Source organism: Stomoxys calcitrans, chromosome 3 (assembly GCF_963082655.1).
Source record: "Stomoxys calcitrans chromosome 3, idStoCalc2.1, whole genome shotgun sequence".
Taxonomy (NCBI): Eukaryota; Metazoa; Arthropoda; class Insecta; order Diptera; family Muscidae; genus Stomoxys; species Stomoxys calcitrans.
Window position 1 is genome coordinate 162506881 of NC_081554.1, and position 13978 is coordinate 162520858.

The 13978-nt window shown below is 40.1% G+C and overlaps 1 protein-coding gene across 2 annotated transcripts in view; it reads right to left on the reverse strand.

Annotated features, from left to right (window-relative positions):
* Nucleotides 1–63: 63 nt before the first annotated feature.
* LOC106083530 (unextended protein) overlaps nt 64–13978 on the reverse strand; it is an 81912-nt gene continuing 67997 nt past the window's right edge. For both annotated transcript variants that reach the window (XM_013246616.2, XM_013246615.2), the window contains 5 exons: nt 9554–10199; nt 9216–9482; nt 8928–9148; nt 2597–2707; nt 64–2513 (listed from right to left, as the gene is read on the reverse strand). In XM_013246616.2, the coding sequence (XP_013102070.2) occupies nt 2241–2513; nt 2597–2707; nt 8928–9148; nt 9216–9482; nt 9554–10199 (1518 nt within the window). In that variant the 3' untranslated portion in view covers nt 64–2240. The remainder of the gene's footprint in view (nt 2514–2596; nt 2708–8927; nt 9149–9215; nt 9483–9553; nt 10200–13978) is intronic.

Consider the following 13978-nt stretch of genomic DNA (forward strand, 5'->3'; position numbering starts at 1 on the left):
TTTGCCTTTCCTTAATTATACTATTTATAAAGGTAAAATTTTGGGAAACTAAAAGAAAAAATATAATGAAAAATTAAACATAAAATTTAATAAGAAAAACTATATATTAATACAAAAAACAAAAGAAACTAGGAGTTTAATAAACATTATTGTTTGAAACATATTTGTGTGGGGGAGGGAGGGAGTAGGAGGAAGGGTAATACATGATTGTATGTATGTATCTATATGCTTAAGTACACATTATAAGTATTTTTGTTGGCTAGCAAACGTACAAATTTGAAATAATTTCTCTTGTTTTTTATGTTCTTTTTTTTAGAGTTATATATAAAAAACTGTTACTTTTGTTGTTGTTAAATTTTCTTGTACGCACTGAGGTATAATTTGAAATAAGATATTTTCACTTTTTTGTAATTTATATTATATAATAACTAAAATCAACATATAAATGTGTACCACACAAAACTTGTTTTTGTTAGTGTGTGTTTTTGTCTATGTATTTTTTTGTATATTTAAAAGTAATATTATTACATTTACTTAATTTTTTGATTTGTTTAGATTTCTTTTGTTTGTTTGCTGGCTTTCATAATAAAGTTTTGTATATATTTTTGTTTTAAGTAATCGCATGGATTTTAAATAAAAAAATTAAATTTTTTATATAAGGAAGATTTGTTTTCGTCTTCTTAGGATTGCTTTCTTTGTGTGTACTTTAAAGTTTAGTTTTTTGTTTTTTTTTTTTGATAAATACATTTTTTGAAAAAACTAAATTTTTTTCGTCTCATACGAATGTATGCAAAAGAGAAAACTATAATTGATATAATCGATTTATGACCATATTCACAAAACTTATTGCAGCTTTAAAGTAGGTTTATTTGACAGTTCTATAAAGGAAATTCGTCAAATAAAACTACTTTAAAGCAACAAAAAGTTTTGTGAATATGGGCATTAATGTTTGAAGCTTTTCTATTTAATTAAAGTCAGTTGGAATACAGGAGAGAAATCATTGTACAAAATCTAATCGGATGAAAATTGCGCCCTCTATGGGTGCAATGTATCTTAAAGCTTTACTTCACTTCCGTTATCAATTTATTACGATCGAGTTTTTCTTTTGTGAGTTTTTGACCGCAGAAATTTACCTATCGTAAAAAACCAATTTTCGTATATTTTCAATAAATTAGATGAAAATAGGACATTGAAGTATTTATTTAAAAAAAAAATAAATGTTTGGTCCATTAATTTGGAAAAAAATTAACTTTGTTCTTAAGACAATAGCTGTGTTCGGGAACTCACGGTAATTTGTGATAGATGTCCTTGTGACTCTCGGCTCAAAAAATTGACGTTTATCTAAGAAAATTACCTAACAAGTATCACCAGCATTTTTTATTTTTAAAAAAATTGTTTTCCAAGCAAGCAAATAAAAACCCAACCAAGCAAAAATCAGCTGTTTTTCTGCAAATTTACACTGGAAGTCGTTCGCATACTTTTGCTTGCAAATTTTTTAAAGAGAGTAAAATGGCTCTTACTCTCCTGCAAATTTTTACTGAAAAAGTACGCGAACAGACCTTATATTTAGTATTTAAGCAACGGAATTAATCTACGACCCAAACCTCACTCTATAATGGATGCTAGAATTAGGTCCCTGGTTCTATTAAAAAGTAAATGTGATTAATTAATTTTCTGAAATAAATTTTTTCAAGTGCAGAACCTTTTAGAGTTAAAATGCAATTTTTTCCAAATTCAAAATTGCTAATAAATCCAAAAGAGAATACACCAACAAACTAACTCGATTGCTATATCAAAATCAGATAATTTTATAATCACAGTAATCAGAACCCCTGTGTTGACTTAGTTTTGATAGCCTTTGCTGCAATACACTCTTTCTCTCTTTCACTATTCATTCGCACGAAGATAATTTTTCTTTTAACGTTTTACATTTTTGTGTTTTGCATTCACTTTTTGATTTTTTCATTAAACAATTAATAAAATAATATTTCTAATAACTTTTCGATTTAACATTACTAATTAGTAAGTAGATAATAATAATAATAATAATTTGTAATAATAATATATAGAGGGATGTATTATTAAAAATTAAATAATAATAAAAAGAAGAAGAAGTTTAAGTTTGAAGTGCATAACTGGTTTCTCTTTAAGTTTTCGTTTTTTGGAGTTTTTAATACAACATCGTATAGCTTAGGAATTGATTTTAACAGCAGCCGGTACTGTTAAAGTGGTGCTTGCTGTTATTTTATATTCACATTATGGGGTTTAGGTAACAATGGTGTTGTGACCACATCATTGTTGTGGGCTTTTTCACTATTGCTGTTGGCATTGCCAGCACCGGCAGTGTTATCACCATTGTTACTGCGCGATACATTAGGAAAATCGGCGGCTGCTGCCTCCGATGTCATCAACGAGCTCAATGAGACAACATCGTTGATTTCGCCACTATTGCTGCCAGAATTCAATTGATTGCCGGCTGCCACTATACTACGACTATGCTGGGAGGAGAAGTCCTAAAATAAAAAAAATAACTCTTATAGCTAACTCTTAAGAGAGAGAGAGAGAGAGAGAGGGAGAAAGAGATAAAAGAACTTACATTGAAGGATGGCGAGGCTGTATTACTACCCACTGCCGTTGATCCTTTACGCATACTATGATTGCTTCTTATATGATGAGGCCGGTCATCTTCATGTATTGAGTGTAAAAGCTGTAAAGGAGAATAGAAAAAAAGAGATATAATATAAAAATGTTAGCTTAGAAAACGTGATCTGACTTCTCGTTTGACGTTTGGCTGTGTATGTTGTCTGGCTGTGAAGAAAAAATTTTATCGTGAAGCATCGTGGTTGTTCTAACCTGTTAACACGTGTTACACATATTATTGGACTCCTGTGGAGCTCCTAGATTTACTGGAAGCTGTATTTTTTATCAATTTTAACTGGAAAAAGTGTTTTTGGTGTTTTGTGGTGTGAGTGGTGGGCAGCCTGCTTGATTGGCCGCTGTGGAGGCCGAAATGAATGAGAAGGAGGAGAGGGCTGGGCCCTCGGAGACGCTAATTTTGTGTCGTATAGACACAGAAATGAAGAGAAAGAATTTGACGAATTCCAGAAAGAATGAAAATATTACCTTTACTGGTAATGGTGGTGGTGCAGCTACTGTTAATGGCGTGTGTGTGGCAAATGGTAATGGTGGTGTTTGTGCTAATGAAGACAATGTCAATGCAATTGATGCAAGTGGCTCGAATGAAGTGGCGATGGATGGTAATGAGGTGAGGAAAACAAGGAGGCGAGAGGAGAATGACGTGAATGACCCTAAGAAAAGGAGGATTAATGACGCTGATGTAAGATATACCCCAGAGCATTCAGGTGAGTGTTTGGTACTAGTTGATACATCTGAGGCAGATGGAGTTAACAATAAAAAAATCAGGAATGGCTTGTATTTTATATCTAAAATAAAAGATGTGAAATCGGATGAGTTTCAAAAGATTAAGAAGGTGGTTGCGATAGGGGTTACCCTATACAAGCTGACTTTTGATGATTGGGAGTCTGCGAATAAATTTATTGATAATGATGAGTTGAGGAAGAGGAAGTTGAGGCCTTTCGTGCCTCGGAACTTCATTGAGACTTTTGGGGTTATAAGGGACGTTCCCCTATGTTATTCTGAAGAGGAGATTATGGCTAATTCGACGGCTGGGAAAAAAATAACTTCGGTAAGAAGGTTTACTAGAAGAGATGCGAATGATCCCACTGTGTTTCATCCAACTGAGACGGTCAAGGTTGGATTTGCGGGGGATGACCATCCACAATGGATTATCTTTGAAAGGACTGTGCTGACTGTCAGGACCTTCTATCCGGCAGTAAGGCAATGTTTTAACTGTGGAAGGCTAGGGCATACCAAACAAGGATGCAGATCAAGAAAACGCTGTATTAAGTGTGGTAGCAATGAGGCGACTTGTGGAGGTGCTTGTGAAGAGAAGAGGTGTATTTTGTGTAATGGAAATGGCCATGTGGCAAAAGATAGGGATGTATGTCCGATTTGGCTGAAAGAAGTTGAAACGAACAAGATTATGACAAGAAAGAAGATGTCAAAGAAGGAGGTTTTCGATATGTACAAGAACCAGAATAGGTTTGATTTATTAGCTGATGATGACCAGTTTCCTGAGATTATGGGGAACAGGAGGACGAACAAGGCCACCAACGGCTGTGAAGACAGCAGAGAGAGGGAGGTAAATGAAATCCTTACACCGTACACCTTTAATTCCGTAGTGAAGAGACAGAGGAAGCCCTATATTCATAGACCTGGAGCTGAAATGCATCCAAGGATGTTTGGTGAGTCTCAGCCAGCCACGCCGGTGTACATGACTGATGCAGTTAGAACTTCGGAGCTGGAGAAGGTAACGAAAGAAATGTTAATATTTATGATGGATTTTTTGAGAATGACAGGCAATTCGATGGCAGTGGATGCCATGAATCATTTCGCTACTCGACTAAGCAAGTTTGGGGTGAATACAAATGTCCCTGTAAGCAATATGTCTAGCCTTACCAGTAGTCATGGTAAAGATACTACAATATAATGTGCAGTCGTTAACCAAAAATGGGAATTTTGTTGAGTTTTACCTTAACAACTACAATTTTGTATATAATGAATTTAAGGATGTTTTTGACCGGGTTGGGGATATTATATGTCCGATTGCCTCTAAAAAGATCTCTGTTACACTCAACCGATTATCAGACAGAAAAGAAGCTACTCCTAAGGAAGTTATAAAGCAAGTCTATAACAAAGAATTCTATGAATATAAAAATAGTGGCTTTACGATTTTTGCCACAGACGCCTCCCTATCTGAGAATGCTACTGGATGCGGGGTCTTTGTCCCCACTCTGGGGTACAAGTTTTATTTCAAGATTGATTTCAAGGCCTCCTCTACATTTGGGGAGCTTTGGGCGCTATACAAGGCCTTAGAGATTGCCGTTGAGGATGGGCATGAAAGATGCGTGTTCTTCACAGATAGCCTTGCGGCCTGTAAGGCTCTGGGCAGTAAGAACATTGATGATTATGTGGCATCCCTATTTCATCAGGAACTGAACTTGTCTGACATACAGGCATGTCATGTGGTCTGGGTTCCGGGACACTCCGGAATTGATTTCAATGAGACAGTGGATGAGATAGCCAAGCAGGCAACTGAATGTGGTGCGCCGATGGAGGCCGAGCTGTCCCACAAGGAGGCTATGAATATTATAAAGAGAAGATTATGGGAAAGATGGAATGATTGTTTTGCTGAGACCTCGAGAGAAAAGGGCAAGTTTTTCTATCGCCTGTACAAAGATGTTACTGAGAAACCATGGTTTCTCAGGATGAACCTTGATTCGGCTGAGGTGAGAATTATCAACAGGCTTCACACGGGACATACGTGTGACAAAGTTTATTTGCACAAAATAGGTGCAATCTCCACTCCGATTTGCGACACGTGCTGGAAGCCCGGTACAAGCCACCATGCCATTTTTGAATGCACCAAATATGATGTGCTCCGTGGGAACTATACTTTTTTTAAACGCCACAAGGATATTGAAGCCATACTAAGTACCAAGGAGGTTAATACTTATAAAGCACTCGTTGCCTTTATTGTGGAAGCGGAGATTAAGTTGTAAAAGTTACTATCCCTTGTTTGAGAATATAGGGATACTCGATTAAGCTGTGATTGGAACTGTGATATAACATAGTGCATACGTTATAGTATGCGATCGTTGACAACTAATTATACTTTATGCCAGTTTACTGGCTAGGATTATATGGATTTTACCACCTAAGACACTGTGATAATAAATTAAGATTTTCAACATTCTCTTTTAGCAGCGGGCCTGCTTCGTTTTTAATCAAACACTATTATACCACTCACACTGGGTCTTGGAGCTGTCTCCTACTGCTGCTTGGTCCAACATCGTTTTATCTACACGCCCCTGAGGGAGGGGTATAGGAGAAGCTGTTCATCTGATGTAGACTGGGTCTACATGCAGTAGTTAATAACCTGGCTTTTGGTGCCTTATAAGCATCGCCATAACTCAACCCATAACCCAAAAAAAAAAAAAAACGTGATCTTCTTGATTGTTACTTATAGAGTGAGAGAGTGTGTATTTTATTGTTATTGACTGTCATCAATTACAAGCCATTCATAACGATTGTATATTACAAGTTATCGATATATACAACGTGTATATGTCGAAATCCGATGGCAGCCGGTTGTACGCACCGGATTGACCCGATGAAACCTTCATCGGCAAGGGCTGCCGCCTCAGTGATCAGTGTTCTCCGCACGCTTCTGGTCCGTGCCGGGATTGAAAAGAACCCCGGACCCTGGTTCGTGTACATACCGCCGGTTGGTAGCTGTGTCCCGATTAATGACCAAGCTTACAACCCCGACATAAGTGGGTTACTATCTGGCAATAATCGTCTGGTTCTAGGGTACTTTAATGCGCATCACACTTCATGACATTCTGCCCTAGGTAACGACCAGCGTGGCATAGCTTTGGCAGAGCAGATTGAAAGCTCCACGTTTTGCACGGTGAATGAGGATGCCCCCATTAGGATTACGAGGAGGTGCAGCAGCTCGCCAGACATCTCCATTGCATCCCCTGATCTCCTGAGTGATGTATCCTAGCAAGCCGTCATCTCTTTGGTGTCAGACCACCTCCCTATAATTCTCACCACGACCGACCACCCGACTTTATAACCTCTGAGCGCCGGATGTTTATCATTCATAAGAAGGCCGATTGGGCTGTCTGCTGAGAGTATACCAATCGCCGCTTCAGTGAAATGACACCCCCCTTGGATGTGTTAGTTGCCTAGAGGAAATTCCGAGACATTATTAACGCAGTAGCCGCTCGCTTTATACCAGCCCATCGAATACCCCAAGTGCGGCTCAATTTTCCGGCACAAGGAGTGATACTCGCAGACGATCGTGATGGGATTCGTGGTATGGACCCCAATAACTCCAGAATCAGCGAGTTCAATCTGGAAATAAACAGAGTAGTAGCGGAATTTGTGGCTGGAACACTTGGAGCAATGTTACTTAGGACCGGATTAGGCAAGCTGTGGTCTACTGTTAAGTCACTCTCGAACCCCGGTAGAGGAGATGACAAGACCTCAGTCACTTTTGGCGAAGTAACTGTGACTGATCCGAATAGATGCGCCAGTTTGTTCAAACACCAATTTATTGTGCATCCCAAGAGTGAGAAGGCAAGGAGGAGAGCCATTCGCCGTATCCGTGGTCTCCGACATTCGACACGGTCAGCCATGCCAAACTATTTGAGGACATCGACAACACATCCCTCCAGCCAGGCCTGAAACGGTGGGTCGCGAATTATCTGTGTGGTCGCCAGTCATTTGTGGAATTTAGGGATAGGAAGTCGAAGCACCGTAGAGTGAATCAGAGAGTTCCCCAAAGTTGGGTGATATCTCCGACACTGTTTAACCTATACCTATCCTCTATTCCACCCCCTTCAGACGGCATAGAGATCGTATCATATGCGGACGATTGTACGATCATGGCATCAGGCCCTCCACCTATTGTTGACATCTGCGATAGGTTGAACGTCTACATCAACGCAGCAAGAAATCCGAATCTTCAGCCACATTATTCACTACGAATACGCGTAAGGTAAATGCCGAGATGACTGTGATGGTCGATGGAGAAATGATTTCGACCATCAAGTGTCCCAAAATACTTGGCGTCACATTTGACAGCTCTAACACATTATCCCCACATGCCACAGCAATTTGCGATAAAGTCAAAAGTAGAAACAAGGTCCGCAATTCACTTGCCGGCAGCACTTGGGGTGCAGACAAAGAAACCTTGTTGAACATGAACAAAGCAATTGGCCGGTCTGTGGTAAGTTTTGCAGCGCCAATGTGGCCTGGTCAACTTTGTGACACGCAGTGGAATAATATTCAGATCTGTCAGAATGCCGCCATCCGAACTGCGAGGGGATGTCTCCTCAATTCTCATGTGGACCACCTCCTTCAGGAGACAAAAATCCTACCAGTGCGAAGACATAACTACATGCTAAGATCATCAATCATCATCTTGTGGATAGATATGCACCGCCAAGAAACCTAAGGTAGATCTACATGATCTAGAGCGTGGGGTTCAGCGCCAGTACCAGCGTGGGGTTCCTACCTGTGCGAAGACATAACTACATGCTGTCTAAGCAATACCTTTTGGGCTGTTATCATTATCTTGTGGTTAGATATCCACCGCCCAGAAGCCTTACGGTAGCGGCATATCAAGCAGGTCTAGACAACATTCATGCAGACACGGTAGCAGATGCGGTAATCGGCTACCGGGTGAATGTAGTCCTTGGGGAACGACCGCCTCCCATTGCATCTGAAGAAATTGACCTCCTCCGGCAAACCAGTGTAGTTCTGGCTCAATTACGTTCCGGCAGATGCTGCCGCCACAACACTTACAGAGCAGGGATTGATGCCGACGCGCAAGATGCATGTCCCGATTGTAACCAGGGATCGCACGATACATGTCACCTGTTTAACTGCATAGCCAGACCCACTCGACTCAGCCCCAGATCCCTGTGGACGCACCCCATCTTTGTCGCAGAGTTCCTGGGTCTTGATACTGAACAGAATCAAGCAGACAAAAGATAGAACACAACATACTCCTACAATAACAACAACTGTGGACACACTCCATTCTAGTTTCTATCGATCGGTCTCTCCGTTTTTTAGATCGGTCGCATGGACCGAAACGAACTTGCTATGGAGCCTGACGAGGATAGTTATCTCCATATATAAGAAAGTGGCAACAACAACAAATTTTCTAGATAAAGATAAAGTTTCTATGCCCTTAAGACAACTAAAACGATGTGTTGCACACAAAATTTAACTTCACCACTTGGGGTTTCTGAAAAATAAGTTTAACTTACCTTTTCCACCTCATCATCAAACTCGGCACAACTAGGTTCTGCACCGGATTTACGTGACTTCTCCAATAGCGTAGCCTTCTTGGCTGTTAAATACAAATTACGTTTAATGGCGATATAAACCACATCAGCAACCGCTCGTACAGAGTAGTCGGGTACAAATGTTTGTCGAACTTTCGAGTCCAAGGTTAAGGACTGCAAAGAACCCATTTGAGAGGGTGAATCTGTCACATAAAACCAAAAGTTAAAATGAGTGATCGAATTAAGCAAATTACAAAGAATGTTACATACCCACAACCACATTGGGGACCAAAGCTTGTGTACCAAAATAAGTAAATGGGCCACTTTCGAAGAGCAAGGACTCTTTGCCCACCGTAACCTCAACGCGTCCCTCCAAGATAAGAACAAAAAAGTCCACAGCCTTATTTTGTTGAAATATGAAAAGGCTGGGATCATCTTTTTCTTTACCCTTGCACTTTATGCTGTGCACTATGTCTTGATTCAATAAACGGCGCAATATTTGTTCGGATATGACCTCCTTTTTGAAAGCATCAATAGCTAGAGTTGGGGAACATAAAAAAAGAATTTCAACTTAAATAAATGGAAATCTCCATTTGTCTTAAACTTACATGTACTCAGGAATTGATACGTGGCCAATGTTAGTTGGGGCGATATGTGTATTGTTTGGTTTTCTCTGCGCTCGGCAAATACTGTGAAATCTTGCTTTTTATTACGATTACGGCGAACTTTAGTGCGATTATCCACAAATACATCCGTTTCATCTACGATTTCAGCTTGAATCAATTCTTCTATAACATCCTCCAATGTAACTAAACCAATGGTCTCATAGAATGGATCACCATCGCCCTCATTGTTCACCCGATGGACAAATGCCAAATGGCCAATGGTGCCATCCTTAAATTGATTAAACATTACATCGAGTGTATAGTCTTCAAATACAAAATGAACGGGGTTTTGATAGAATTCACACAGGGTCTTCAGTGGGGTATTATCATCGGGGTCGACAAAGGCCAAATCTTTAATGTACAATAGGGTGATAATATTTCTGCGATCGCCATCGTAAACGGGTATGCGAGAGAAACCAGATTTCATTATTTCCGAGACAGTTTCAAAGTCTAGAGTTGCATCGAGAGGCAACATAAAGGCATCATCGATATGTGTCATAACATCGGCAACAGTTTTTTTGCGCAATTCCAGTGCCCCAGATATGATGTTGACTTCGTTTTTGTCCAAATCATTAATGCCAGTGGTAACCTATTAAAAAAAAAGCAAACATTAGTTTAAAATTGAGAAAATTGGAAGAGCCATACAGGGAGGGGGCGGATCTTCCCCCTTTCCCTAATTTTCAGAATCGCCAGATCTCGGTGCGATGGGTGGTGCGATTTAAGCGAAATTTTGTGTGCTCTCTTATAGTAACCTAAAAATAAAAATTTGGAGGGGGGTGGACCTTCCCCCTTTCACTAATTTTCAGAATCGCCAGATCTCGGTGATGGGTGGTGTGATTTAAGCGAATTTTTGTGTGCTCTCTTAATTAACTTAAAAATAAGAATTTGGTATCCAAATTTCGGATGGGGTACCTAGGGGGCCGCCCCACCCTAAAACCTACCCAATATATATTTAGACCAATCACGACAATATGGGACTCAAATGAAAGGTATTTAAGATTAGAAAACGAATCTGATATCCAATTGTCGGACCAAGTGTTTGGGGGACCACCCCAACCCCCAAAACACCCCTAAATCGGACATATTTGCCGACCATGGCAATATGGGACTCAAATAAAAGATATTTGCGACTAGAATACGAATCTGATATCCAAATGTGGTACCAAGTTTCTGGGGGTCTACTTCTTACCCAAAACACACCCAAACAGGACTTATATACTGACCATGGCAATATGGGACTTAAATAAAAGATATTTGAGTGTAGAATACGAATCTGATATCCAAATGTGGAGCTAAGTGTTTGGGGGGCCGCACCTCCCAAAAAACCCTCCAAAGAGGACAAATGTACGATCATAGCAATATGGGGCTCAAATGAAAGGTCTTTGGGAGTATATGACGAATTTGGTATGAATATTCGGGAAAAATGTCTATGGGGCCACCCCCACCCCATAACACCATAATAAGAAGTATTTTGGAGTAGAACAGGGCCAAGTCTCTGAACCCCAAACTGGTCATGTTTTCCTACTATGGAAATATGGGGCTCGAATGAAAGGTATTTGGGAGTATACCACGAATCTGATATCAACAATCGGGACCAACTGTCTAGGGGAAGTCCCACCACCATAACAACCTCCAAATAGGTCGTATTTGCACACCAAGACAATTTGGGTCTTCAAGACAGTGGAGCTCGATATTGATAGTTTTTAGGGCCCATACCCCAAACTGGACATATTTGGACATTTTTAATGAAAGGTATTTGAGATTAGAAAACGAATTTAATATCGAATTTTGAGGCCAATGACAATAGGGGTATCCAATAAACGAGGGGGATCCAAACCGGATCCCATGGCAGCCGGTTGTACGTACCGGATTGACCCGATGGAATCCTCCATCGGCAAGGGCTGCCGTCTCGGTGTAAAACACACTGCTACAACAACAACAACCAATAAACGATATTTGAAAGTAGAGAACGATGCTGATATGTTTTCAGGGCTAAGTGTTTGGGGAACCACCCCACTCCTTAACTCAGGCATTTTTACCAACCATGACAATGTGGGGCTCAAATGAAAGGTAATGTGGAGTAGAGCACAACATTGATACCCACTTTCGGGACCAATTTTCTGGGAGTCTACCCCTTCACCAAAACATTGTTATGCTGTTAGTCAAGCGATATACATTTACTATTTTCGTAGCGTGGTATTCACTAAAAGTTCTTTGATTATCGAAAATAAATATACAAGGGATAATTTTGTTCCATATAAAGTAAAAGAAGGGGCTGCGGAGCGGGCCCTGTCCAGCTAGTCCAGCTAAATATAAAAAAAAAATTGTGTTTGTTTGTCGGTTTGGTTGTTTGTTCCGTATAGACTTAAAAACGGCTGAACCGATTGCCTTGAAATTTTCACAGATTGTGTAGGTTGGTCTGGAAGGAAAAATAGGATATATAATTATTTGATATCGGAAGGGGCGGACCCTCCCCCTTACCCCAAAAGTAAAAGTGGACCAATCGGGACAATATGGGACTGAAATGAAAGGTATTAAGGAGTAGAGTACGAATTTCGTATTAAAAATTCGGCCCAAGAAACTGGGGGCTGCTCCAATCCCAAAACCCCCTAAAATATGTTTTTTGGACGATCATGTCAATATGTGCCTCAAATGAGAGGTATTCGGGAGTACACTACGAATCTGACATACAAAATCAGATCGAAATATAGGGGGTCACCCTATCCCCCAAAAACGCCTTATATGGGCATCATGACTATATGGGACTCGATTTTTTTTGTTTGTTCCGTAGAATCAGAAACGGCTGAACCGATTTTCTTAAAATTTTCACAGGACTCCCATTAGCAGTAAGTTTGTCTGGAAGAAAACATAGGCTATATAATTCTTAGATATCGGATGGGGATGATCCCTCCCCCTTAACCCAACAACGCCATCCAATACCAAAAGCGGACCGATAGACACAATATGGGTGTTGAATGATAGCTATTGGAGACTAGAAAACGAATAGCGTATTAAAATTTGGGTGCAAGTACCCAGCGGGCCGCCCCAACCCAAAAACTCCTCTAAACAGATATATTCGACGTTCATGTCAATATGGGTCTCAAATGAAAAGTATTCCACAGTAGATTACAAATATGGCATACAAAATTAGGTCCAAGTAATGGGAGATCGCCCCACCTCCAATTACCCCCAAATGGGCATATTGGCCGACCGTGTCTATATGGGACTCAAATAAAAAGTATTTGGGAGTAGATTACGAATATAACATTAAATTTTGCGTTCAAGTCTAGGTGGCGCTTTTCCTCCAAAAAATACGTCGAAAAGGTATATCCAATTTTGGAGCCAAGTGTTTTCCGATTATGACAAAATTGAGCTTAAATAAATGATATTTGGGAGTAAAGAACGAATTTGGAATCTATTTCCAAGGCAAAGTGCCGGTGGCCGGCCCAGCCCCAAAACGCCCTCAAAACTGTTCATATTTACCGACCATGGCAATATGGGGCTTACATTAAATGGATTTGGGAGTGCAGCACGAATTTTTTTTTGGATTCTCACAGTCAACACAAAACATGGTTTCTATTGTTGGGGTCAACGTCCACGACAATATAGAGCTCAAACGGTAAATAAGTGCTTGAGAGAAAAGAATGAATTTGATATCCAATTGAAGAGCCAAATGCTATTTAATGTTTAAAATGATTAATGAATTTTCGGCAAATTGATACTCATTTTCGGAAAAAGACCCTGGGGTCCATCCCACCCTCAAACAGAATTTATTTACCGATCATGCGATTATGGGGCTCATACACAATTTATTTGAAAGTAGAGCACGAAGCGCATATTTACATTAAGGGTCAAGTGTCTGGGTGGCCACCCCAACCCAGAAATAACCCTAAACCGGAAATATTAACCAATATTTTAACAAGGGACTCAAAAGAAAGGTTTTTGGGAGTGGAGTAAAAGTTTACCCAGGAACCGAGAAGGGGCACATTTCTCACACATCAATGAAAGCTTTTCGATTCAAGTTTAAACTCAGTGATAAGGGACCTTTTTTTATAGCCGAGTCCGAGCAAAAAACTCAAGTCGAATCGATCCGATTTGGAGAGATTCCGTGATCATTTTCAAAAATGTCAATTTTATAAAAATTGTCCATCCAGCTTCAGCAAAAGATCATACTCTTAACTCTGTGGTGTAAATATGGGGTCAATGAACTGGAGGCAGTCCCAAGACCCCGAGCGGGGCAAAACAATTTGGTACAAGAGTTGTGGTAACGATTATTGCGAGCTTCTTGATAGGGTGGATGCTTTCTGCGATTAACAAGCGAATGATGCGTCGGCTGGTGGTTGCAGGATGACATCGCTTATCCTAGAG